Here is a 24,054-nt window from a genome sequence, read left to right as displayed (position 1 = left end):
ATTGACATTTTTAGATATTGTTTTACATTAATGGTGTTGCATTTCTGTTTTTCAGATTAACCGAACCATCAGGATATTTAACAGATGGACCAATAAATTATAAATATAAAACTAAATGCACATGGTTAATTGAAGGATAGTAAGTATGCCTTCTTTCTAGAATTGATTTCTTAAAATGCATCAAATGGTTTAAAATCATTGAGGTTTGGGGATGCATTAATCTTGATTTTGATGCAATGGTTTAATTAGCTTAGTAAAAACACTTTGAAGCTTTTCATGGATGATCTCAAGTCAGTAGCAACTAATTTTAATATTTGCCGTATGTTTTTGGCCTGTTTTAAATAATTTTGTCCTTTATGTATGTAAAAAGAGTTCTCTTAATGAGTAAAAGTAAATTTCTCAATTGATGGTCTTTTAAGCAAAGGAATTTCTGCTGAAAGTAATAGATTGCTTGGATTTTAAATTGTGTCGTGCATATCGTAAAATGCACTGGCTTATTATTCTGTTCTCAGCTATTTGTTGGATCTATCTTAAGCTTGCAAAAATTGAAAGGGGATGAAGAATACCATTTTCTCTCAACTGGGAAATGGATGTCATAACTTAGAGTTACGCTGAAAGTAATTTAAAAAGACTAGACGGCGTTTGAATGAAAATTAGTTCACTACAACAGGTTGAGGGATGCCAAGAGAAATGGCCCATCAAGCCGCACAATAGCAGGGAAAATACATGATATGAGATTGATAGGGTTCAAGTTCAAAACATTTTGACAAGGAGTAAAGGGACACTGATTCCTTGTTTAAGTAAGGGGTACAATAGAAAGTGATTTAAGAAGAGACATATGCTAAGTGAAAGGAGACTAATGAAAGAAAAAATTGAGAAATATGTAGAAGTGAAGCAAAAAGGAGATTCAACAAAACATGAATACCAGGGCTTTTAGGAGTGCATGAATGAAAGAAAAAATTAAGAAGGTTGGGATTATTTCAAAATAAAGGGGGTCACCTTGTACTTGAGAATAAAGAAATGGTGGAGATGCTTGAATATTTTGCTTCAGTTATTACAGAGGAGGCTGAAAGTGGGGTAATTGGATTAAGAGGGTATGGAATAGATTACTGGGGATAAATATGCAGAAGTGAACTATTAAAAGTTAATAGGACTAAATGTAAAAAAGTAATCTGGCTGGAGGGGCTTTGGGGGATGAATTAGTAGAGGTAGTTACCATAATTGTTAATTTTGAAAAAAGGCATTGTGAAGGATTAACACTTTTGCTTTTCAAATAAATAAATAAATTTTCTTTTGTAGCCCAAATGCTGTATTAAGATTAAGATTTAACCACTTCGCCACAGAATGTAGCTGGGACCATATGTATGTATATGATGGCGATTCAATATATGCACCATTGATAGCTGTGTTCAGGTAAGCTTGAAGATCTTTGTTTTAGAGCTAAGAAGACTCGCTTGATCTTGTGAACTGCTGTAGATTTTGTGCGATTTTCCAGTTTTAAAACATTTAACAGCATCATAGAATAGAATTAACTTTTAAACCTAGATTGTTTGCAGCATTAATTTAAAAATATTTAACATGGTTGACATTCCTGGTTGTTTTAAATGGGTTGATAGACTGATCCTTTGCCTGGTGAGACAGAAGATTGAGAATTCAAGCCCTACTCCAGAGACTTGAGCACTTAATCTATGCTGATGGTTCAGTGCAGTACCAGGTGAATGATGCAGTATTGGAGGTGATTTTGGATTAGATGTTACACTGAAGGCCCAGGGTCCCTCTGTCGTTGGTTGAACATAAAGGAATCCTCAAGCATTATTGAAGAGTAGTGAGGCTTGTATCTCATTTCTCATTGGAATATCAGAAGCAATTTAATGTTTTTTTAATTGAAAACTCATAATTTTATAACGTGGATGAAGAAACATTGCAAATTTGTTACTTTCAAAATGTGTATTTTCTCTTGTATATTTTGTTAGCTTTTAATGTTGATAAATAACTTGGAGGAATATGAGACTTGCACATTACTCCTTTCTCAGAACATTTGAATCAAGATCTCATTTTTTTCCGACAATATTACTGAAGTTATGCTTTAATGCTTGAAAATGGGTTGTATAATTCTCGACAGAAAAGTAAATGCCACAATTACAATTTTCTGTTTGAATTAGTTTGACAGTTACCTAGGGGTTTCATAGCTGTCTCTGTTTCTACTCAACTTACTTTGCAATGACCATGGAGAGTGTTTAACATTTCCATGTGAATGTTAAAAATGCCTCTTCACAGTAAAAAAAAAATTGTGCAATGGCTTCACAAACTATTGTTTAAAAAAAACTGTCAAGGTTTCAAAAACTATATTGAAATACTGTCATGGTTTCAGAAACTAATCTTGAGTCATGAAACTGTACCAAAAATAACCTATAGAAATCTCTCTCCCTTCAAACCTGAGCACTTTCTGTGTACAGGTATCCCCCTTTTTAAAGCATGTCCTTATAGCGCAGTTTCATTTTAGTGCAGTTTGTAAATAACGGAACTTACCGAAGTAACATTACCTCAATTTTTGTTTTAGCGTGGTTACTGCGCATGGTCAGTTTGACTTTTTAAAGCACATCGCTACTTTGCTTACTGCCTCTCCCAACCCTGTTGCTCCACCCTGCTTGTCACTTCCCTCTCCTGAACCCCCTCGTCGCCACATGCATCTCTCGCGCCATTCGTCTTGCCTCTCCCGACCTCCTCACTCCGACTCCCCCCACCCTGTCTCACTTCCCAAATCCCTGCCGTGTCTCGCTGCCCAACCTCCCGCCTCCTGACCCCCTCCCCTCGTCACCTCCTGCCTCCCGAGCCCCCTCTCCCCTCGTCATGTCCCACCTCCTGTCCCACTCCTGAGCCCTCCCTGTTAAGGACTGGTGATGAGCAGGAGGGAGTGAGGGGATCAGAGAAGAAGGTGGTGAGTAGGTAAGATAGTATGGATCGTAAGTTGAAAGAGAATTTTTGGGCCAGTTAGTTTTAAGGCATCCAATAGGTTTTGAATGTAAAAATTACAGGTCTGGAATATTCCATGGTTTCTTTTGGGAAAGTGATTTTCGTATAGCCGAAATAACACATTTGGAATGTTAAGTGATGGATAGCCGTATTAAAATTTCATGCACACAACAGCTGGAGGTATTGTGTTTTTGTATGCTTATCTAAATTTCCTTCTCTGGATTTTTAGAAACATTCTTTCCAGGAGACCCAAACAGTTGAGGACAAATGAGCAACATCAAGGCTATTTATTTCATTTTTTTCTAAAATTAGGAAGTACTCTCATTTTATCATTTCAATTGACATGAAATGTGTTTGCTCTGCATTGTTATAGTTCAGGAAATAGTGCACTGTCTGGTAGTTGCCAATAGATAGCAACGTAAAACACTGGTTTTGTGGTTGGTGATGTCCTCGATTGAAGTTGGTAGTGTTGAGAATAGTGTCACCTAGAGTCAGGATGGAATGCATAGCTCCATTGAATGTTGAAATGCAAAACAAGTTCATGACTGCATGTTTTCTTTTGTATCTTTGCAGTTCATATTTTGGTTTGATTATGACGTCAAATTTGTTTTTGCACTTTTTGTTTCTCCCTGTTGAATTCAAGTTTTATTGTTGTTTACGTTCTCTTTCTTGTTCTGTTTCAACTTTTTTTCTCAGCAATTCTGCTCCCATTCCAGAGCATCAAGAACTAGAGGGCGCAGGTTCAGAATAATTGGCAAAAGGTGTAATAGTGATGTGAGGGAGTGGGAAGGGGTGGAGGGGGAGGGAGGATGGAAGTCACCCTCTCCCCCTGAGGGTGTGGGAGTGGGAAGAGGAGGGGGAGGAGGATGGAAGCGGGAAGAGGAGGGGGAGGGAGGATGGAAGCGGGAAGAGGAGGGGGAGGGAGGATGGAAGCGGGAAGAGGAGGGGGGATGGAAGCGGGAGGGGGAGGGGTGATGGAAGTGGGAAGAGGGGGAGGAGGGGGATGGAAGCGGGAAGAGGAAGGGGAGGGGGGATGGAAGTGGAGGGGGTTGGAAGCGGGAAGAGGAGGGGGAAAGGGGGAAGATGACAGGAAAGGTGGAGGGGGCAAGGAGTGGGGGAGCGGGAGGGGGTGGGGGGAGAGGGGGAAGATGACCGGAGAGGGGGAGGGGAAAAGGAGAGGGAGTGGGAGGGCGAAAGGATAGGGGGAAGATGACGGGAGGGGTGGGGGCAAGGATAGGGGGAAGATGACGGGTGGGGAGATAGTAGAGAGGGAGAGGGGGAAAGGAGAGTGGGAGAGGGAGGGGGTGAGGGATAGGGGAAGAAGTCGGGAGGGGAGAGGGGGAGGGGGAAAGGAGAGGGGGCTAGGAGAAGAGGAGGGGGCAAGCAGGGAGGGGAAATGGAGAAAGGGAGAGAGGGGAAGGGGCAAAGGAGAGCGTGATGGCAGGGGAAGGCGAAGAGAGAGCAAGCAAAAAGTTGAGCTGATTTCTCACGAGTGCTGTGGGTGAGATGTATAATCTTGCTGCTCAGTGCTTGTTTCAGTGATTTACTATTTCCATATCTAATTTCACTGTATGTAGTATTTTTGTTGTATTCATGGCTTTAGTTTATTTTGCAAGTTATTCCTACTAGGCACGTATGGTGCTGCACATGTACAGTGCAGTGTTTCCACCTGTACATTTGTTTTTCTGGGCAAGAAATGTCCGAAGGAACCTGACACCTTGTTTAACGTTGATTTCTGTGGGAATTCATGATTCATATAAAGTTGTTTCACTTCAAGCCTCAATTTTCAGGAATGCAACCACTACTTATTGTGAGGAGTTAATTGTATTGTACAGTGCAAAATTGCACTTTATCCAGCAGATAATGTATGCATCTAAAGTCGTCTTCACTTTCACAGTGCTATTCTGTCCCTTGACAGCTTCCCAGATGCCAGATGTGACAACATGGCAACCACATTATTTAACGGTCATTTACCTTTTCAAACAAAGCACTATCATCACTCAATGTATTTAAAACATATATAACTTACGATACAGCATTTCATTATAACATGTGAAGTTGGCAACACGTTTTGAAATTGCCTTTTTGTTCAGTTCCTGACTCCAAACCATGGTTTCCCCATGGTTCACAACACCATTCTGCTGGCGTGAATCACATTATCTGCCAAAATTGGCTTGACTTCATGAAAATTGCAGAAGATCTAAAATGCCCACTTTAATGGTACTTTCAACATCGGGACTTCCAAGCGCGGGCTCCTGCCCCGCCCCGCTCCGCAATCCCGCTCCGCACCCCCCCTCCCCCCCCACTGGGAACGGGGACAGAATTCCTGGACTCTGGCCTGGCCTGCTATTTTTAAAGCCTGCCCGTTGCACTTTGGCCACCCATAGGAACAGGAAAACGTATCCCTTTGAGTTTGGTTTGGAAATTTATCCTAGTGGTAGGAATTGAAGTAATGTTGTAAACTAGATATGAGAGTGGTTTTCTTGTATTACTGTTTTAAATATACATTTAAATATTAGGTGACTCAAGTGGAGTGTGTTTCTGTGTGAGAGCATTTGAATACTGTGATCACTATTATTAGGTTGAAGTGGTTATGGAAAGGAACAAATAACAATCAAAGATGAAGTATATGAGCATTGTGAGACCTTCAAGGAAGGAGATAGTTCAGGCACAGACTAAACATTCCCATAAAGGGGCAAAGAAGGGCATCCAAAGGTGGATTAAAGTTAAAATTAAAATGAAGCATCAAAAGGCAGTTTATGATAAATGTCAGATTCAAAGTAGAGAATGAAGCAGAATACAGGAAGTGCAGAGAAGACCTAAAATACGAGGTAGGGGACAAATAGAATATAAAAGGGACCACTGAAGTCCTGCATAAGCATATCAATAAGCAAAAGATAATTAAAAGAAGAGTGGGGCTGACTAGAGACCAGTAAGAAAATCATCTTTTAGAGGCAGAGGGCATGACTTACAGTACTGAAGGTGTACTTTGGTAGTCATGAGGACAAATGCAATGCCACTGTAAAGGATGAGGTAAGAGTGAAGTAATTGAATAAGATAAAAATTGGTAGTGGAGGTAATTAAAAGATTGGCAGCACTCAGTAGAAAAGTCTGGATAGCATGCATATTAGGTTGCTAAGGGAAGTAAGCGTGGAAATTTGCAGAGGCTCTAGCCACAATTTTTAAATTCTCTTTAGACATGGGACTGCTGCCAGAGGACTGCACATGGTATACCAATGTTGAATAAAGGGAGGGGAGATAAATTCGGTAACTACGCAGTCAACCTAATGTTGACAGTGGAGAAATAAGAAAGCATAATCTGGGAATAAATTGTCACTTAGAAAAACATGGGTTAATAAATGATGGCAAATGATGAAGACAAATTGTGATGGACAAACCTGATTGAGTTATTTAATGAAACAATGGAGATTATTGATAGTGCATTTGATGTTGTGTTCGAAAGCTGTTAAAGTACCACATAATATACTTGTGAGAAAAATTGAAGGCCATGGGATTCAAGAGGCATTGCCAGCGAGGCAAAGAAAGCACATTAGTTGTAATTGTTTGTTTTACAGATTGGTAGGAAGTGCATAGTCATATCCCGCCAGGATTGGTGGTCAGGCAACATCTCTTTTTTTTATATATGTATTAGGACCTGGACTTTGAAATTATGCACCCATTCCTAAGTTTGCAGATGACACACAACTTGAAAAAGCAATAAATATTGTAAGACCTCAGCAAGATATGGATAGCTTGGCAAAATGGTTAGATAAAATTTATGCAGAGAGGTGTGAAGTGGTGCATTTTGGGTGGAAGAATGAGAAGAGGCAATATAAATTAAATGGTACAAATTTAAGAGGTGCAGGAACAGTTGAATCCGGGGGCATTGGCACACAGATGTTTGAAGGTGGTGGAAAAGTTGATTTAAAAAAAAACATACAGGATCCTTGGCTTAAATAGAGGCATAGTTTGCAAAAACAAAGGTAGAAATCATTGCTTGGACTTCAGGTAGCAATTTGTGTCCAGTTCTGGACACCACATTTCAGGGAGAGGATGAAGACCTTGGGCAGGGTGATGAGGAGATTTACCAAAATTATACTAGGGTGTAAGGACTTCCCTTATGTTTAGAAGCTGAGAATGTTCTCTTTGGAGCGAGGGAGATTGAGTAGAGGCGCTCAACTTTAAGGGTTTTGATGGAATAAATAGGGAGAAATTGTTTCCACTCACAGGAGGGTGGCAAATGAGAGATTTTAAGATTGATGACCAAAGAGGGAAGTTGAGAAGCTTTTATGGCCTGGAATGCACTGCCTGAAAGGATGGCAGAAACAGATTCAGTAGCAATAAATTGGATATGTACTTGAAAAGTAAAAATTTTCAGGACAACCGAGAAAGTGCAGGCGGGTGGGACTAATTGGATAGCTCTCTCAAAAGAGCTGACACAAGCCAGATGGCCTGAATGGTCTCCTGGTGCTGAATGATGCTTGGAAGTATGCAACAGGTAAATGTGACAAAAATGAGGTATTTTTGGTATGTTTTGATTTTTTTATTAGCTGTCCCATTTCCATGCATTCGTTGTACATAACCAGTTTATTTAAAATATAGTCACAGTTCAGATGGTGTGTTGCAAATTTTGTTGGTAAGAGACAGGGAGGAAGAAATAATTAAAAATTAAAACGTGTAATCCTGCCAGTTATAATGGGGTTTTGTTGTTCAGAAAATATAATACATATTTATTAAAACTATGCAGTTACAATATTTGGCCTTAAGTGTATATCTTGGTATATAATAGTGAGTCTCGACATACATTGTCTTTTGGCTGGCAGTGATGGTGTGTGGTTCATCTGAAAGAATTTGTTTTTCTGTATGGGCTTCGATTCTACATCACTTTCTTCTTTAAAGAATTCTGTAAATCATTGTTACTCCAAATATAAAAGATGTCAATAATTCAAAGGGAATTAATTTTAAAATGGTAATAGAACATGGGCATGTTTTTGAAAGGGCAAAGGGCTTTCAATGTGCAAATGGTTAAAGGACATGTGTCTTGAACATTTTATTCATGAAGTGCTAAAATGTTAAAAGAACACAACTTTAAAACTCTACATGGCATGAGCCTGAGGTCAAGCCAGTCTGTTTGCAACCTTGGTGTCACATTTGAACCTGAGATGAGCTTCCAATCTCATATTTGTGCCATCACTAAGACCGTTTATTCCCACTTCCTTAACATTGCTTGACTTAGCGCTTGTCCCAGCTCATATGTTGAAATCCTCATTCATTCCTTTGTTATCGCTAGACTCGACTAATACAAAGCACTTCTGGCTGGTCTCCCACATTCCATTCTCCATAGACTTGAGATCATCCAAAACTGTGCCTTTCATGTCTTAACTCTCAGCAAATCCTGTTCCTCTATCTCTCCTGCGCTCGCTGACCTGCATTGGTCAAGCTCCTGGTCAAGCAACGTTTGATAAAATTTTCATCCTTGATTTCAAATCCCTACATGACTCCGCACCCCTCCTCTCCCCACTCTCCCCCCAATCTCTGTAATTTCCACCAACCCCACAACTCTCCGAGATATCTGCGCTCCTCTAATTCTGGCACCTCGTATACTCCCAATTATAATTGCTCCACCATTGATGGTCTTCAGTTGCCTAGGCCCTAAGCTCTGAAATTCCCTCCCACTCCACCTCCCCACCTTGCTTTCCTTTAAGACATATCTTAAAACTTACTTTTTTGAACACTTTTGGTCATCTGACATATCTCCTTGGGTAGCTTGGTGTTATACTTTGTTTTATAATGCTCCTATGAAGTGCCTTGGGATGTTTTGCAATGTTAAAGGTGTTATATAAATATAAGTTGTCTTTGCTGTTGTACATAGATAAATATTTTAATTTCTGTTTCAATTGTTATCATTAATTCAATAATGCTGAATCATAATTCATGATTGAAATCATGAAGTGCTTTACTAGATTTTGTTACTGAACTTGAAGATTACTGTTCCAGCATTGAGCCTTTGTGATGCTTTAGTGTGTGAATATGTCTATTAAATTATAGTGCTGTTATTTCATGTGCTGCTTTCCTTTTCATTTATTCACAGTGGTCTAATAGTTCCAGAGGTACATGGGAATGAGACTGTACCTGAAGTAGTTACCACATCTGGCTATGCATTGCTGCACTTTTTTAGTGATGCTGCTTATAACTTAACTGGATTCAATATATTTTATTCGTAAGTACAATTAACATACTGCATATATACCTGAGCACTGTGATAAAATGAAAGATTTGTTTTACGTAGGAGCATAGGACTTAGGAGCAGGAATAGGCCATTCAGCCCTTCGAACCTGCTCTGGCATTCATTAAGGTCATGGCTGATTTGGTTGTGGTCTCAACTCCACTTTCCTGTCTGCCCCCCATAATCCTTCAATTCACTACCTTCGGCTATCATAAAAAAAACTATCCAAAAATCTGTTTCTGGAAGATCACCTCTGATTCTTCTTAACTCCACCGGGTTTAGTCTCAACCTGTTAAACCTTTCTTCATAACATAAGCCCTTCGTCCAAGGGATGAGTCGAGTGAACCTTCTCTGAACTTCTTGTAATGCAATTATATCTTTTTTCAATTAAGGGGATCAAAACTGTACACAGTATTCCAGATTTTTAAAAAATTCTTTCATGTGATGTAGGCATCGCTGGCTAGGCCAGCATCATCATCACCATCCCTGGGTATGTCCTGTCCCACCAGCAGCACAGGCCCAGCAGAGGTAGCGGCTCAGTGGTATACAGTCAGGAGGGAGTTGCCCTAGGAGTCCTCAACATCGACTCCAGACCCCATGAAGTCTCATGGCATCAGGTCAAATATGCGCAAGGAAACCTCCTGTTGATTAGCACATACCACCCTCGCTCAGCTGATGAATCCGTGCTCTTCCATGTTGAACACCACTTGGAGGAAGCACTGAGGGTGGCAAGGGCACAGAATGTGCTCTGGGTGGGGGACTTCAATGTCCATCACCAAGAGTGGCTTGGTAGCACCACTACTGACTGAGCTGGCCGAGTCCTAAAGGACATAGCTGTTAGACTGTGTCTGCAGTAGGTGGTGAGGGAACCAACAAGAAGGAAAAACATACTTGACCTCATCCTCACCAACCTGCCTGCTGCAGATGCATCTGTCCATGACAGTATCGGTAGGAGTGACCACCGCACAGTTGTTGTGGAGATGAAGTCCTGCCTTCACATTTAGGATACCCACCATCGTGTTGTTTGGCACCACCACTGTGCTAAATGGGATAGATTTCAAACAGATCTAGCAACTCAAGACTGGGCATCCATGAGGTGCTGTGGGCCATCAGCACTAGCAGAATTGTACTCAAAACACAATTAGTAACTTTATCGCCTGGCATATCCCCCATTCTATTATTACCATCAAGTCAGGGGATCAACCTTGGTTCAATGAAGAGTGCAGGAGGGCATGCCAGGAGCAGCACCAGGCGTACCTAAAAATGAGGTGTCAACCTGGTGGAGCTATAACACAGGACTACTTGCGTGCCAAACAGCATAAGCAGCTGACCAATCCCACAACCAGTGGACAGATCTAAACTCTGCAGTCCTGTCACATCCAGTCGTGAATGGTGGTGGACAATTAAACAACTCGCTGGAGGAGGAGGCTCCATAAATATCCCCATCCTCAATGATGGGGGAGCCCAGCGCATCAGTGCAAAAGATAAGGCTGAAGCATTTGCTACAATCTTCAGCTGGAAATGCAGAGTGGATGATCCACCTCAGCCTCCTCCAGAGGTCCCCATCATCACAGATACCAGTCTTCAGTCAGTTCGATTCACCCCACGTGAACGGCTGAAGGCACTGGACACTCCAAAGGCTATGGGCCCTGACACTATTCCGCCAATAGTACTGAAGATTTATGCTCCAGAACTTGCTGCACCCCAAGCCAAACTGTTTCAGTACAGCTACAACACTGGCATATACCTGGCTATGTGGAAAATTGCCCAGGTGTGTCATGTACACAAAAAGCAGGACAAATCCAACCCAGCCAATTACCGTCCCATCAACCTAATCTTGATCATCAGTAAGGTAATGGAAGGGGTCATCAACAGTGCTATCAAGTGACACTTGCTTAGCGATAACCTGCTCACTGACTCCCAGTTTGGGTTCTGCAAGGGCCACTCAGCCCCTAACCTCATTACAGCCTTGGTTCAAACATGGACAAAAGAGCTAAATTCCCAAGGTGATTTGAGAGTGATTGCCCTTGACATCAAGGCAGCATTTGACCAAGTGTGGCATCAAGGAACCCTAGTAAAACTGGAGTCAATGGGAATCGGGGAAAACTCTCCACTGGTTGGAGTCATACGAGCACAAAGGAAGATGGTTATGTTCGTTGGAGGTCAGTCATCTCAGCTGCTCAGAGTTGTGTTCTCGGCCCAACCATCTTCAATTCCTTCATCAATGATGTGCCTTCCATCATAAGGTCAGAAGTGGGGATGTTTGATGATTGCAGACTGCTCATCATTTGCAACTCCTCAGATACTGAAGCAGTCCACGTTCAAATGCAGCAAGACCGGGACAATATCCAGGCTTGGGCTGACAAATGGCAAGTAAGTTTGCGCCACACAAGTGCCAGGCAATGACCATCTCCAACAAGAGAATCTAACCATCCATCGCCCTTTTGACGCTCAATGGCATTACCATAACTGAATCCCCCACTATCAACATCTTGGGGGGGGTTACCATTGACCAGAAACTGAACCGGACTATCCATATCAATACTGTGGCTACAAGAGCAGGCCAGAGACTAGGAATTGTGCGATGAGTATCTCACCACCTGACTCCCCATAGCTTGTCCACCATCTCCAAGGCATAAGTCAGGAGTGTGATGGAATACTCCCCACTTGCCTGGATGAGTGCAGCTCTCACAAAACTCAAGAAGCTTGACATGGTCCAGGACAAAGCAGCCTATTTGATTGGCACCACACCCACAAACATGCATTCCCTCCACCACCAATGCAAAGTAACAGCAGTGTGTACCATTTACAAGATGCACTGCAGGAATTCACCAGTGCTCCTTCGACAGCACCTTCCAAACACACGACCACTACCATCTAAAAGGACAAGAGCAGCAGATAGATGAGAACACCACCACCTGGAAGTTCCCCTCCAAGTCACTCACCATCCTGACTTGGAAATATATTACCATTCCTTCACTGCTGGGTCAGAATCCTGCAGCTCCCTTCCTAACAGCACTGTGGTGTACTTACACCACATGGACTGCAGCAGTTCAAGAAATCAACTCACCTGCACCTTCTCAAGGGCAACTAGAGGTAGGCAATAAATACTGGCCCATAAAGCAAAGCTCACATCCTGTGAATGAATACAAAAAAAGTATTGCCCATCCCTAAATGCCCTTGAGAAGGTGGTGGCATGCTGCTGCCTTGTACCACTGCAGCCCATGTATTGTAGGAACACCCATGGTGCTGTTAGAGAGTTCTGGGATTTTGACCCATAATGATTGCAACCAGTGGTGAGTTTATCCCCTGATTCCAACTATGCTAGGGCACCTTGATGCCACGCTTGATCAAATGCTGTCTTGATGTCAAAGGCAATCACTCTCACCTCACCTCTGGAGTTCAGTTCTTTTGTCCATGTTTGGACCACGGCTGTACCGATGTCAGGAGCAGAGTGGATCTGGTGGAACCCAAACTGAGCATTGTGAGCAGATTATTGCTGTGTAAGTGCCACTTGATAGCACTGTCAATGACACCTTTGGCCAGGTTGAATTTGCCCTGCTTTTTGTGGACAGGTCATACCTGGGCAATTTTCCACATTGGTGGATGGATGCCAGTATTGGAGCTGTACTGGAACAGCTTGGCTCGGGGTGTGGCTAGTTCTGGAGCACAAGTCTTCAGTACTATTGTTGGAATGTTGTCAGGGCCCATAGCCTTTGCAGTATCCAATGCCTTCAGCCATTTCTTAATATCACGCGGAGTGAATTGAATTGGCTACGTGGTCTCACCAATGTTTTATACAGCTGCAGTAAAACTTCCCTACTTTTAAATTCCATTCCCCTTGCAATAAATGCCAATATTCCATTTGCCTTCCTAATCACTTGCTCCTGTTGACAACTTACTTTCCTACCTATCTTGGTGTCATCAGCAAATTTAGCTACCATACATTTGGTCTTCATCCAAGTCATTGATGTAGATTGTAAACAGTTGCGGCCCCAGCACCTGATCCCTGCAGCACTTTATTGCTTACAGCTTGTCAACCAGAAAAAGACCCATTTATACCTACTCTTTGCTTCCTGTTAGCTGACTATTTGTTTATCCGTGCTAATATATTAGCCCCTACATGATGTTGTCTTATATTTTATACGACTTCAGATAAACAGGGGCAATGTGATTTTAAAAAGTTGGTTTCTGTCAGTTGTATCTCTGAGTTTTATGCTGTTGTCTGACAATGGAAATTAATACATATAACTGTGCAATCAGACAATGGCAGTTCGAGATGTCTGTCCCAGGTGCTTTTTCTTCGTGCCAACACCTCTATTCCGAATTGAATTAAGTTAAATGCGGCTTGATGGTTAGAAGGAACTGTGTGAATTGCTATTAATGTATGTTAACTAATAGATTGGGAAATAAACTAATTTAGTTAATCTCTTGAACCATTCAAAAATTGTTTTCAGAAGATTAATACCTAAACATGAACACTCTAGATGTTTCCTGGCTCCATTGCCTACATCTGAGATGGATGCCAATTCAGATGACTGAAATTAAATTTTCCAATCTTCATTCTCCTGGCCTCCCAATTGCAGAACAAAGCTTACCATTCATGACGATATAATTTGGGGTAAGGGTACAGGGAAAAGGGTGTAAATGCATAAGTCCCACTAGTTATGTGGGGGTCTCACTAATATTTAAATCAGTTGATAATTGTGGAAGGCAATCGAATGAAGAAAATGTGCTCCCCCCACCCATTGCAAACTGAGAGGAATCAGGGCTACCATATTCAGTCATTGCAGTTAATGTATGAATGTACTTAAGTGACCAATCAAATAAACTATGTTCAGTGGTAATTCTACATTAATTGAGTGTTTAATTGTATTCAGGTGGTGGGCAACAATAGGGGACTCAGCCTGTGCTAATATATAGGAGCAAACTGAAACTGATTGCTGGGTTGGAGGCACAGGATATAGACTGAGTCTGTCTCTCGTAAGTGTATCAAGATTTTAGTCCAGTGTTCTACCCTACAATGCCTGGCTATCCAAGTTCGAATATATAGCAGTGATTTTAATTTTAGATAGTAACTTCAATTAATAGGAAACTAAAGGAATCTGATGAACAAAAGTAAAGTAGAAGCTGCCATGGAATTTATGGAACTTTTTTGAATACAATGTAATGAAAAGGAGGAAACTTTTTATATAACCCTTTCACAACTTCAAGATGTCCTAAACTTTTGGATAGCCAATTGAGGTTTTTTTTTGAAGTTTAGTCACTGGTGTAATGCTGGAAATCAATTTGGGAACACCAATGTAGTAATAAGCAGTTTTTGTAGTAATATTGGTTGAGGGGTAAATGTTAAAAGCACTTATACATTCATCACTTCCAAAGATTGCTCTATAGCAAATACTGTGATAGATGGTTATGTGTACACAGTATGAAGATGGAAGTCCCTTGGTTCTTGATAAGTCCAGTAAATCCTATTAGTTCTGAGGTATTCTCTGTCAAATGGGGAAATGCTACTTGTATCCTAACTAGCATCACTATTTTCTGCCAAAACCAGACATTTACTAGAGTGTTGTGGCTGAGGATGAGTCAAATATGCATTAGTGTATAAAGTGCAAATCATAGTTGAAACTCTATAGTTGAATTTATTTCAGCCATGCATGGGATACTGCGAAGCACTTAATCTAGTTGGCCGAATGGTTGTGTCCTTGAATTGAGCTGATTTTGCCTAATACAGCGACACTCACTTAAGATTTTGATATTAAAGCCAATAAATGTTCCAATCAAAATACAGATTATTGTTGACATGGAGAACAAGTTTCATTATTATTTGTTACATTTAGAGTATGCACAGGCTAACACTTCACCAGTGAAATTGTAAGCCTTTTTTTGCAGGTTTAGTTTGATCATGGTTTAACCCACTGTTCATTTGTAAAAATACATTTATAAAACGTGTCCAAAATATATAACAATATTTGTTGGTAAACATCTTGAATTTTATCGAATCCTCAAGAATTGCCCAAGAAAATAACGTCAGTCAATCTCGCTGTTATGCAGGCTAAGAGGAAAGGGACCTGCTGGGGCCAATGAGAAAGCACTTTTATAAGATTGTGTGCATGTTGAGCTTCAGCAAGGGTGAAATCTGCATTTTAAAAGGTCACATATTGTTTATTGTGCATTTTGTGATCAAATAACTTATGTTGTTTCAGTTTTTATTTTGGGGAAACATTTTGCAAAGAAGTCAGCCATCGAGCAAAAAAAAGAAAAAAAAAAAAATTTTCATGGGCCAGGTTATGGAGAAATGTAATGTTACAAGCTGAATTTCTCTAACTCAGTTCAGAAAACTGAGTTCAAATTCTAGAGAATGAAGTTTTGAAATCTTTTAAAGAAAAATTATTGTTCTGAATTTGCATCCACCACAGAAATTTACTTGGAATGAGTAGTGTCACTTGTCTATTATGGAAGTTGACTTCCAGAGATCTATATCCACTCAGCTGTGAAACCTATGGTTATAATTAAACTCCCATGTCTTCTGCACATGTACTTTGTGCTCGCTTTGGCAGCGCATATACTAAAATTGGAACGATACAGAGAAGATTAGCATGGCCCCTGTGCAAGGATGATAAGCAAATTCGTGAAGCGTTCCATATTTTTCTTTCGGTTCTGGGATTTTGAGGCCCTTCTCGACATGAGAGCTAAGTGGCGGAAGAAGCGTATATGCAGGCTGAAGTGTAAAAGATGAAAAATGAGACAGAGGTCCAGGTGAACAACTGCTGAAGATACAGTACTGATCAGGCTTTGTTGAACCTTACATGGCAAATGGACTCTGATGCTTCTGTTTTTACATCTTTTTCTTAGACCAACAATTTAGAGGCACTTCAGATGCTGGCCATGAGAAGATCTTGTACATTGGTCTGTTGTGGTACTGTGCCTTCATGTACAGTAGTTGCAAAATAAACTGTACTTAACCAGTTGAACATTGGACAGATTCATAAGCTGCTTTATTCTACAATAGATAAAACAAATTGGAGTCATGTTTAGGCCTCGATGCATTCAGTAAAAATTCTGTTTGCATGCAGTCACAAAAGTAGTGTCAGACATGACTCTGTGGGTAGCGCTTTTACTGGTGAATTGGAAGGTTGTGGATTCGCACTCCAGAGTCCACCTACCTTGATACTTCAATGCACTGAATGAGTGCTGCACTGTTGAACGTGTACTGTATTTCAGATGAAAAGTTTAAATTCGAAACTGAGGCCCTGTCCACCTACTCAGATGACCGTAAGAGAACTTTCTAATTTAGAAGAGGAGTACGGTTTCCTGGTGGTCTGGCCAATATTTATCCCTCAACCAACATCACTAAAATGGTCTGTCTGGTCGTTACCACATTGCTGTTTGTGGGAGCTTGCTAAATACAAGGCTACTGCATCTTATACATTTTCTCACTGAACAATTTCTCCTTAAACTCATCTCACTTCCTCCAAATAAAAGGTGTGGCCATGGGTACCCACATGGGCTCCAGTTATCCCTGTCTCTTCATGAGGTATGTGGAACATTCCTTGTTCAAGTCCTACTCAGGCCCCCTCCCACAACTTTTTCTCTGGTACGTCGTTGACTGCTTCGGTGCCGCTTCATGCTGGATCTGGAAAAAGTTATTAATTTTGCTTCCAATTTCCACCCCTCCATCTTTTTCACATGGTCTACCACTGATACTTCCCTTCCCTTCCTTGACCTCTCTGTCTCAATTTCTGGTGATAGACTATCCACCGATATTCATTACAAGCCCACCGACTCCCACAGCTACCTCGACTACAGCTCCTCACACCCTGCTTCCTGTAAGGACTACATCCCATTCTCTCAGCTCCTTCGCCTCTGGCGCATCTGTTCTGATGATGCCACTTTCCAAAACAGTTCCTCTGACATGTCTTCCTCCTTCCTTAACCGAGGTTTTCCACCCACGGTGGTAGGGCCCTCAACCGTGTCCGGCCCATCTCCCGTGCATCCCCCCTCACACCTTCCTCTCCCTCCCAGAACCATGATAGGGCCCCCCCTTGTCCTCACTTATCACCCCACCAGCCTCCGCGTTCAAAGGATCATCCTCCGCCATTTCCGCCAACCCCAGCGTGATGCCACCACCAAACACATCTTCCCTTCACCCCCCCCCACCCCCTGTCGGCATTCCGTAGGGACCGGGACACCCTGGTCCACTCCTCCATCATCCCCTACACCTCAACCCCCTCCCATGGCACCTTCCCATGCAACTGCAGAAGGTGCAACACCTGCTCCTTTACTCGCCCCCCTTCCTCCCCCCCACCCCCTCACCGTCCAAGGGCCCAAACACTCCTTTCAATTGAAGCAGCATTTCACTTGCACTTCCCTCAATTTAGTCTATTGCATTTGCTGCTCCCAATGCGGTCTCCTACATTGGAGAGACCAAATGCAGACTGGGTGACCGCTTTGCAGAACGCCTTTGGTCTGTCCGCAAGCATGACCCAGACCCCCCCTGTCACTTGCCATTTCAACACACCACCCTACTGTGACAGATGTCTGTCCTTGGCCTGTTGCAATGTTCCAGTGAAGCTCAACACAAACTGGAGGAACAGCACCTCATTTTCCGATTAGGCAGATTACAGCCTTCCGGTTCAACAACTTCAGATCATGAACTCTCCTCCATCCTCACCCCCTTTTTTCTAATAATTATTATGTATTTTTTATATATTTTTTTCTTTTACCACCTATTTCTATTATTATTTTTAACATTTGTTTTCATCCATTGTTTTATGTCCATCTTTTTAGCCTATTTCGATCCCTTCCACCCCCCCATCCCCCCACCCCGACTAGGGCCATCTGTCACTTGCTCATCCTGCTTTCTACCCTTAATGTCACCATTAGCACATCCTTTAGCTAATATCACCACCATCAACACCCTTTGACCTTTTGTTTATGACATCTTTGGCAATCTCTCCTTTGCCTCCACCTATCACTGGCCCTCTATCCAGCTTCACCTGTCCCAACCTGCTTAAACAGCTCATATTTCACCACATTTCTATTTCTCTTTAGTTCTGAAGAGTCATACGGACTCGAAACGTTAACTCTGTCTTCCTCTCCATAGATGCTGTCAGATCTGCTGATTTTTTCCAACAATTTTTGTTTTTGTATCTTATGCATTCCTCTTCACAATCTTTCTGCTACATGTCTGACTTTTGTTCATCCATGTCCTAATCTTTAGTAGCCTTTCTTCATAGACTAATGAAGATCAAAATAGTTTGTCAATGCCAAGATGCTAATTAGGTGGCATAGGAGTTGTTTTTGTATAGATTAGAAATAATGGCCAGACGTTGCTAGCAAGTTTGGCCATATTGGAATCTATGCGCAAAAACTACACATTCCCATATAATCATTTGTCAGGTATGAAATCACAACTCTGCATGGGACAGTTAAGGCAGTTTTTGCTCAGGAGGTGTTGTGAAATTGCTTATGTTCCAAGTCCTTTCTATGAGGATTTACGAAAGTATCCCAACCTATTATGCTGACTGAAACCACTCTGAAATTTTTCTATGCTGGAGGTTTCGACGAAGAATATTTGTAAAGTCTTGTCCCCAAGATAACCTTGATCAAAGAATTTAATATCACCAATACAAAGTTTGTTTTTGTTAATGTTTTTACTGCCTTTGCAGTTGAAGAATAATTTATATTTCTCAGTGTCTACTACTATCCATGTTCTCAACAACTTCAGTTTGAAACTGCCCCTTACATCCTTTGCTTAAAATTCCCTGTGGCAGTCAATATTAAAATAAAATCTTGTCTATGAGACCTATCTCCTGCTCTGTTGATACTATTCACACTAAACTGCTGACTGTCCAACTTCCATTCCTGGTCCCCATCTTAAATAATATTGTTAATGTTTCTCTCTCTCTGTATTGTTCCTCTCTCCTACTTCAAAGCAGCTGCCATCACCCCTCAAAATATCAACCCTTGACTCCACCATCCTTGCAGACTATTGTCCTATTTCCAACCGACCTTTCCTCTCCACATTCCTTGAATGCATTGTCCCTTCCCAAATCCCTGCCCGTCTTTGTCAGAACTTCATGTTTGAATTCCTGCAATCAGATTTCCTCCTCTGCCACAGTACCGAAACAACTCTTATCAAAGTCACAATCAACATCCTGCATGATTGTGACAAAGTAAACTTTCCCTCCTTGTCCTTGTCGAACTATCTGCAGCTTTTGACACAGTTGACTGCAGCATCCTCCTCCAATGCCTCTCCACTGTCATCCATCTAGATGGCACTACATTCACGTGGTCTCCTAAGGATCAATCCTTGGCTCCCCTCCAATTTCCGATCTAATGCTGCCCCTCGGCAACATCATCCGAAAGCACAGCGTTGGTTTTCATATGTACACTGACAACACCCAGCTCACCACCACCTCTTCCAACTTCTCCGCTGTTGCTAAATTATCAGACTGCTTATCAGACATCCGGGATTGGATGAGCAGAAATTTCCTCCACTTAAATATTGGGAAGACTGAAACCGTTATATTTCCATGCTCCAAACTCTGTTTTACTGACTCCACCTGTCTCCCTGGCAACAGTCTGAGATTAAACCGGTCTGCTTGCAACCTTGATATCAGATTTGACTTTTGAGATGAGCATCTGGCTACATATCTGACCATTATTAAGACTGCCAATTTCCACCTCCGTAACTATGCTGCTGTCTTAGCTCATCTGTTGCTGTGACCCTCTCTAATGCCTTTGTTATCTCCAGACTTGACTTGGTCTCCCATGTTCTACACTCTGTAAACTTGAAGTCATTCAAACCTCTGCTGCCTGTGTTAATCCGGTCCAAGTCCCATTTACCTATTGCCCTTGTGCTTGCTGACCGATATTGACCCCTGGTCAAGCAAAGTCTTAATTTTAAAATTCTCATTGTTTTCAAATCCTTCCAGGTACTTGCACCTTCCTATCTCTAATCTTCTCCATCCCCACAGCCCTCAAAGGTATCTGCACTATCTAATTCTGCCCTCTTGAGCATTCCGAATTTTAATCGATCCACCATTCGACATCATGCCTTTCGTTTTTCAGGACCTAAGCTCTGGAATTCCCTCCCTACACATCTCTGCTTATCTATCTTGCTTCCCTCCTTTGAGGCACTTCTTAAAACTTACCTTTTTGGCCATCTGACCTAATATCTCCTTATGTAGATCTGGATAATATTTTGTTTTAAAATGCTCCTGTGAAGCACCATGAGATATTTTATGTTAACTGTGTTGTATAAATATAAGTTGTAAAATATGAGCAGAAATTTTTAATGGTTTCTGCAGCAATTGATGCCATGAGATTTGAATTCTAATAGAAATTCATTGAGAGTTGTTGAGTTTGTTTCAGCAGCATCTATGAATTGAAATAAATTTTCTAAAGTTTTTGTATTATGAGAAGCCCAAAAAGTGCTGCATATATTCTTGGTTTCTCATTTGGACAGTATTGTCCTCATTTTTCAGTGGATCCTTATTCTGTTCTAAAATTTGATTTAAAATCAATTGTTTGATTATTGAACTATTTGTGAAACTTAAACAATAGTTCCTGTGATGGCATGATAGTATTGACATATTTGCCATTGTAGTTGCCAGGCATACTGCACTACATTCATTTTTAAACCTCAGGATCTTCTCGAGCTACATGTTTTTGCTTGCACACCCAGCTTGTCTGCCTGCGGTTTATTCCAGTCTTGTTCTGGAAAGCTGATAATTTGACAGTTTTGCACCTAATTTCTAGACTCTCTCCCAAACTCATTTAACCATCAAAAACATCATTTTTTAAACAAAACCTTTAGTTTGCCTCTTCTCCAAGTACTGAAATAGTTTGCTTTTCTCTAGGTAATTTTCTCCCAGAGATTTTATGTTTGGAATGAAACGTTTAAACATTTTTTTTGGATGACTTGGGGTGTGTCATAGAACATTTAAGGTTTAACTAATCGATTTCCCCATAACAATTTTTAATGAAGAACTGACTGGCATATGCAGAAATTTGATTTTTAATAAATTATATGACTTCACGTTTCCTGGAACTGATAGCACCGGGACATCTAAATTGATCTGGCATCGGCAACGTATGCTGAAATTTCTTGCACATCCCATTGGTAAATGCCTGCATATAAAATAAGTACACATATAGTGTGACCATTAGGAATCTGAAGAAACGTCCTGAGCATTATACCAACTAATGTGGATAACAAGTAATGGATTGAGCATGGCAGGCATGCTTAAATGGAATTCTCTAAATTTAGGATGAAAAGCTACAATTTTGGGAAATTTTAGTGTACTCATTCAAATAGATTGAAGTCAGTGATCGTTCACCCACAGAGTACAGCCATCTTAAAGTTTTAGGACATCAAAGTTCCAGTTTGAACTGTTAGCTCACTGACCCTTTGGGGAAGCAATTTGCTTTTATTCTTTTCTCTAGCTAAAGAGTTGGTGTTTAGTAAAAAGTCTGATAAAACCATTTGACAACAAGCCTCTTTTTTTTACAAAAGCAAAATGCTGCAGATGCTAGAAATCTGAAGCAAAATAGGAAATGCTGGAAATACTCAAGTCACTAAGTATCTGATATGCTGAATGTTTCAGGCATGTTCTGCCTTTTTTTTAAAAGCATTGATGTGGTTTGGACTTTTCCAACATCAATTTGTTGGGGAAAATATGCTTGCATTTTTGGGAACATCAGTTTTTTCGCCTCTCTGCTATACTGAGTTAGTGTAATCAAGGGTCAGCATTTACTCCAACAGCTTGCATTTATATAATGACTTTAACACAAGTAAAAGGGCCTGAGGTTCTTCACAGAAGCGCAATCAATGCTGAGCCAAAGAGAAACACAAAGGGGTGACAAAATGCTAAGTCAAAGAAATGGGTTTGCAGGAAGGTCTTAAAGGAGATCATGGTGGAAATGCAAAAGGTTTAGGGAGGGAATTTCAGATGTGGAATATAAATGGCTGAAGATGTGATCACCAAGGGTGGGGCCAAAGCTGGGGGACAGGAAGACACAAACTCAAATTTAGAGGATTGGGGGGTGGGGTGGGAGGTGTTGTGGGGGATGGGAATTGTAGAGCTGGAGGAGGTTACAGAATTATGGAGGAGTGAAACCATGAAGGCATTCAAACACAAATTTGTATGGAGAGACTGTAGGAGAAATTTCTTTATACAGGATTGTTGCAGTGTGGAATACTTTGTATCTATTTAGTGAAAATTTTATAAATACTTAAAGCAGAGTAGTATTGGGCTATGGGAAGGAATCAGAGCATTGGCAAAAGTTTTGGATTGCTGTAAGACAGATGTGATAGGCTAAACAGTTGTCTGCCGTGATATAAGCTTTTTTTTATTTTATGGGATGAGCACGTCGCTGGCTAGGCCTGCATTTATTGCCCATCCCTAATTGCCCTTGAGAAGGTGGTGGTGAGCTGCCTTCTTGAACCACTGCAGTTCATGTGTGTAGGTACACCCACAGTGCTGTTCCGGAGGGAGTTCTAAGATTATAAACTTGACAGGTTCCAATTATATTTGTTGTAGTTCAAGTATGCCATATTTTTTGAGATTGAGCAGAATAAAAGGTGACCAATACTATAATGAGGTGTGTATGAAGCTTGGAAGTATTTTGCATGGTTTACTCTTCACAAACCGTTTTGCATAATTAATGCAGTATCCATGAATAATATTCAGTAATGGTAATAATTTGACCTCAGTTCCACACTGGAGCACAGAATATTATCTGTTTTTTGAGTGGAGGTTGCAATACAGCATGAATAAGTAAGTGTGTAAATTGTGATTTGAATCAGTATTTTGATAATTTTCTCTGTCCTGGTTATTTTTTTGTGCCTTATCAAGAAAAATGTGTTCTTCGTAATGTAATACTTGTGAGGAGACCTGCAATGTTCATAACTGTGTTGGTGTATACTATACACATATTTTCAAAGTGTTTCCATTTTTTTTTAAGGATTAATTCCTGCCCAAACAATTGCTCAGGCCATGGAAAGTGCGTGACAGGAAGTAGTGGCAGGGTGTTCTGTGAATGCGATAAATATTGGAAGGGGGAAGCTTGTGACATTCCATATTGTAAGGACAACTGTGGGAGCCCAGATCATGGCTACTGTGATCTAACTGGAGAGAAGCTCTGTGTCTGTAATGATAGCTGGCAAGGTGAGTTGATTAATTTCACTTCAACATCAGTATGAAATGAAATGTATGATAGATGGGAAAGAAATACTGGTCCAGTCATTCTATCCCAAATTCTATCACAAATACAATATTTGCAGCTGTTGACTGCATAAAACTTTACTTCAGAGAACTGGCATTCATTAGAATCAGACCAAGCAAATTCAAGTCAAAGCTGAACAAATACTTTGGAATATTTTTCTTTCATTCTCCCCTTTGTTGAAGGCTTTTCCACTAACTTATTTCTGCACGTGTGTGTGTGTGAAGACAGCATGTTTGTCTTTTAACAAAAGTTTGACAAAATTGCCATTATTTGCTGTCAATCCTGTATTCTATTAATAAAGTTCTCCATAACACCAGCATAATGCATGTTGTAACCTGTGTTTAAACGCACTGTAAAAACTCTAATTTATGTTTCATATTTTTCTATGAAATGTGAAGTAGCAGGAATAGTTGAATCAGAGATTGCAGCTATATGGTTGGTTTGTATCATATCTGTGATTGATCATTATATAAGATTAACGTCATAAACTTGCACTAAGGTTATGTAAAAGTGAATTTGCAATATATCTCCATTTCATGAACAAAAATAATTTTGAGGCATATAAGTGGATTGCACCTGCAGTGACAGATTTACTTGTGGATACTGGTCTCCTTATGGTG

General features: G+C 40.9%; 1 protein-coding gene and 1 non-coding gene across 10 annotated transcripts in view; both read left to right on the top strand.

Moving 5' to 3' along the window:
- Window positions 1-24,054, top strand: part of atrnl1b (attractin-like 1b) — a 1,047,255-nt gene that overhangs the window by 82,703 nt on the left and 940,498 nt on the right. For all 9 annotated transcript variants that reach the window (XR_013579731.1, XM_078564667.1, XM_078564670.1 and 6 more), the window contains exons 2-5: window positions 56-139; window positions 1,300-1,413; window positions 9,065-9,193; window positions 23,174-23,376. Coding sequence is in view for 8 of the 9 variants with exons in the window: in XM_078564667.1 (XP_078420793.1) it covers window positions 56-139; window positions 1,300-1,413; window positions 9,065-9,193; window positions 23,174-23,376 (530 nt within the window). In the remaining variant the exon portion in view is untranslated. The remainder of the gene's footprint in view (window positions 1-55; window positions 140-1,299; window positions 1,414-9,064; window positions 9,194-23,173; window positions 23,377-24,054) is intronic.
- LOC144695108 (U6 spliceosomal RNA) lies at window positions 15,744-15,850 on the top strand. Its single transcript, XR_013579871.1, has one exon. It is a non-coding gene; the product is annotated as a U6 spliceosomal RNA (small nuclear RNA).

The sequence above is a fragment of the Cetorhinus maximus genome, chromosome 20, assembly GCF_964194155.1.
Source record: "Cetorhinus maximus chromosome 20, sCetMax3.hap1.1, whole genome shotgun sequence".
Taxonomy (NCBI): domain Eukaryota; kingdom Metazoa; phylum Chordata; class Chondrichthyes; order Lamniformes; family Cetorhinidae; genus Cetorhinus; species Cetorhinus maximus.
Note: the sequence above shows the minus strand (reverse complement) of the source record. Positions and strands in the feature narration are given on the sequence as shown.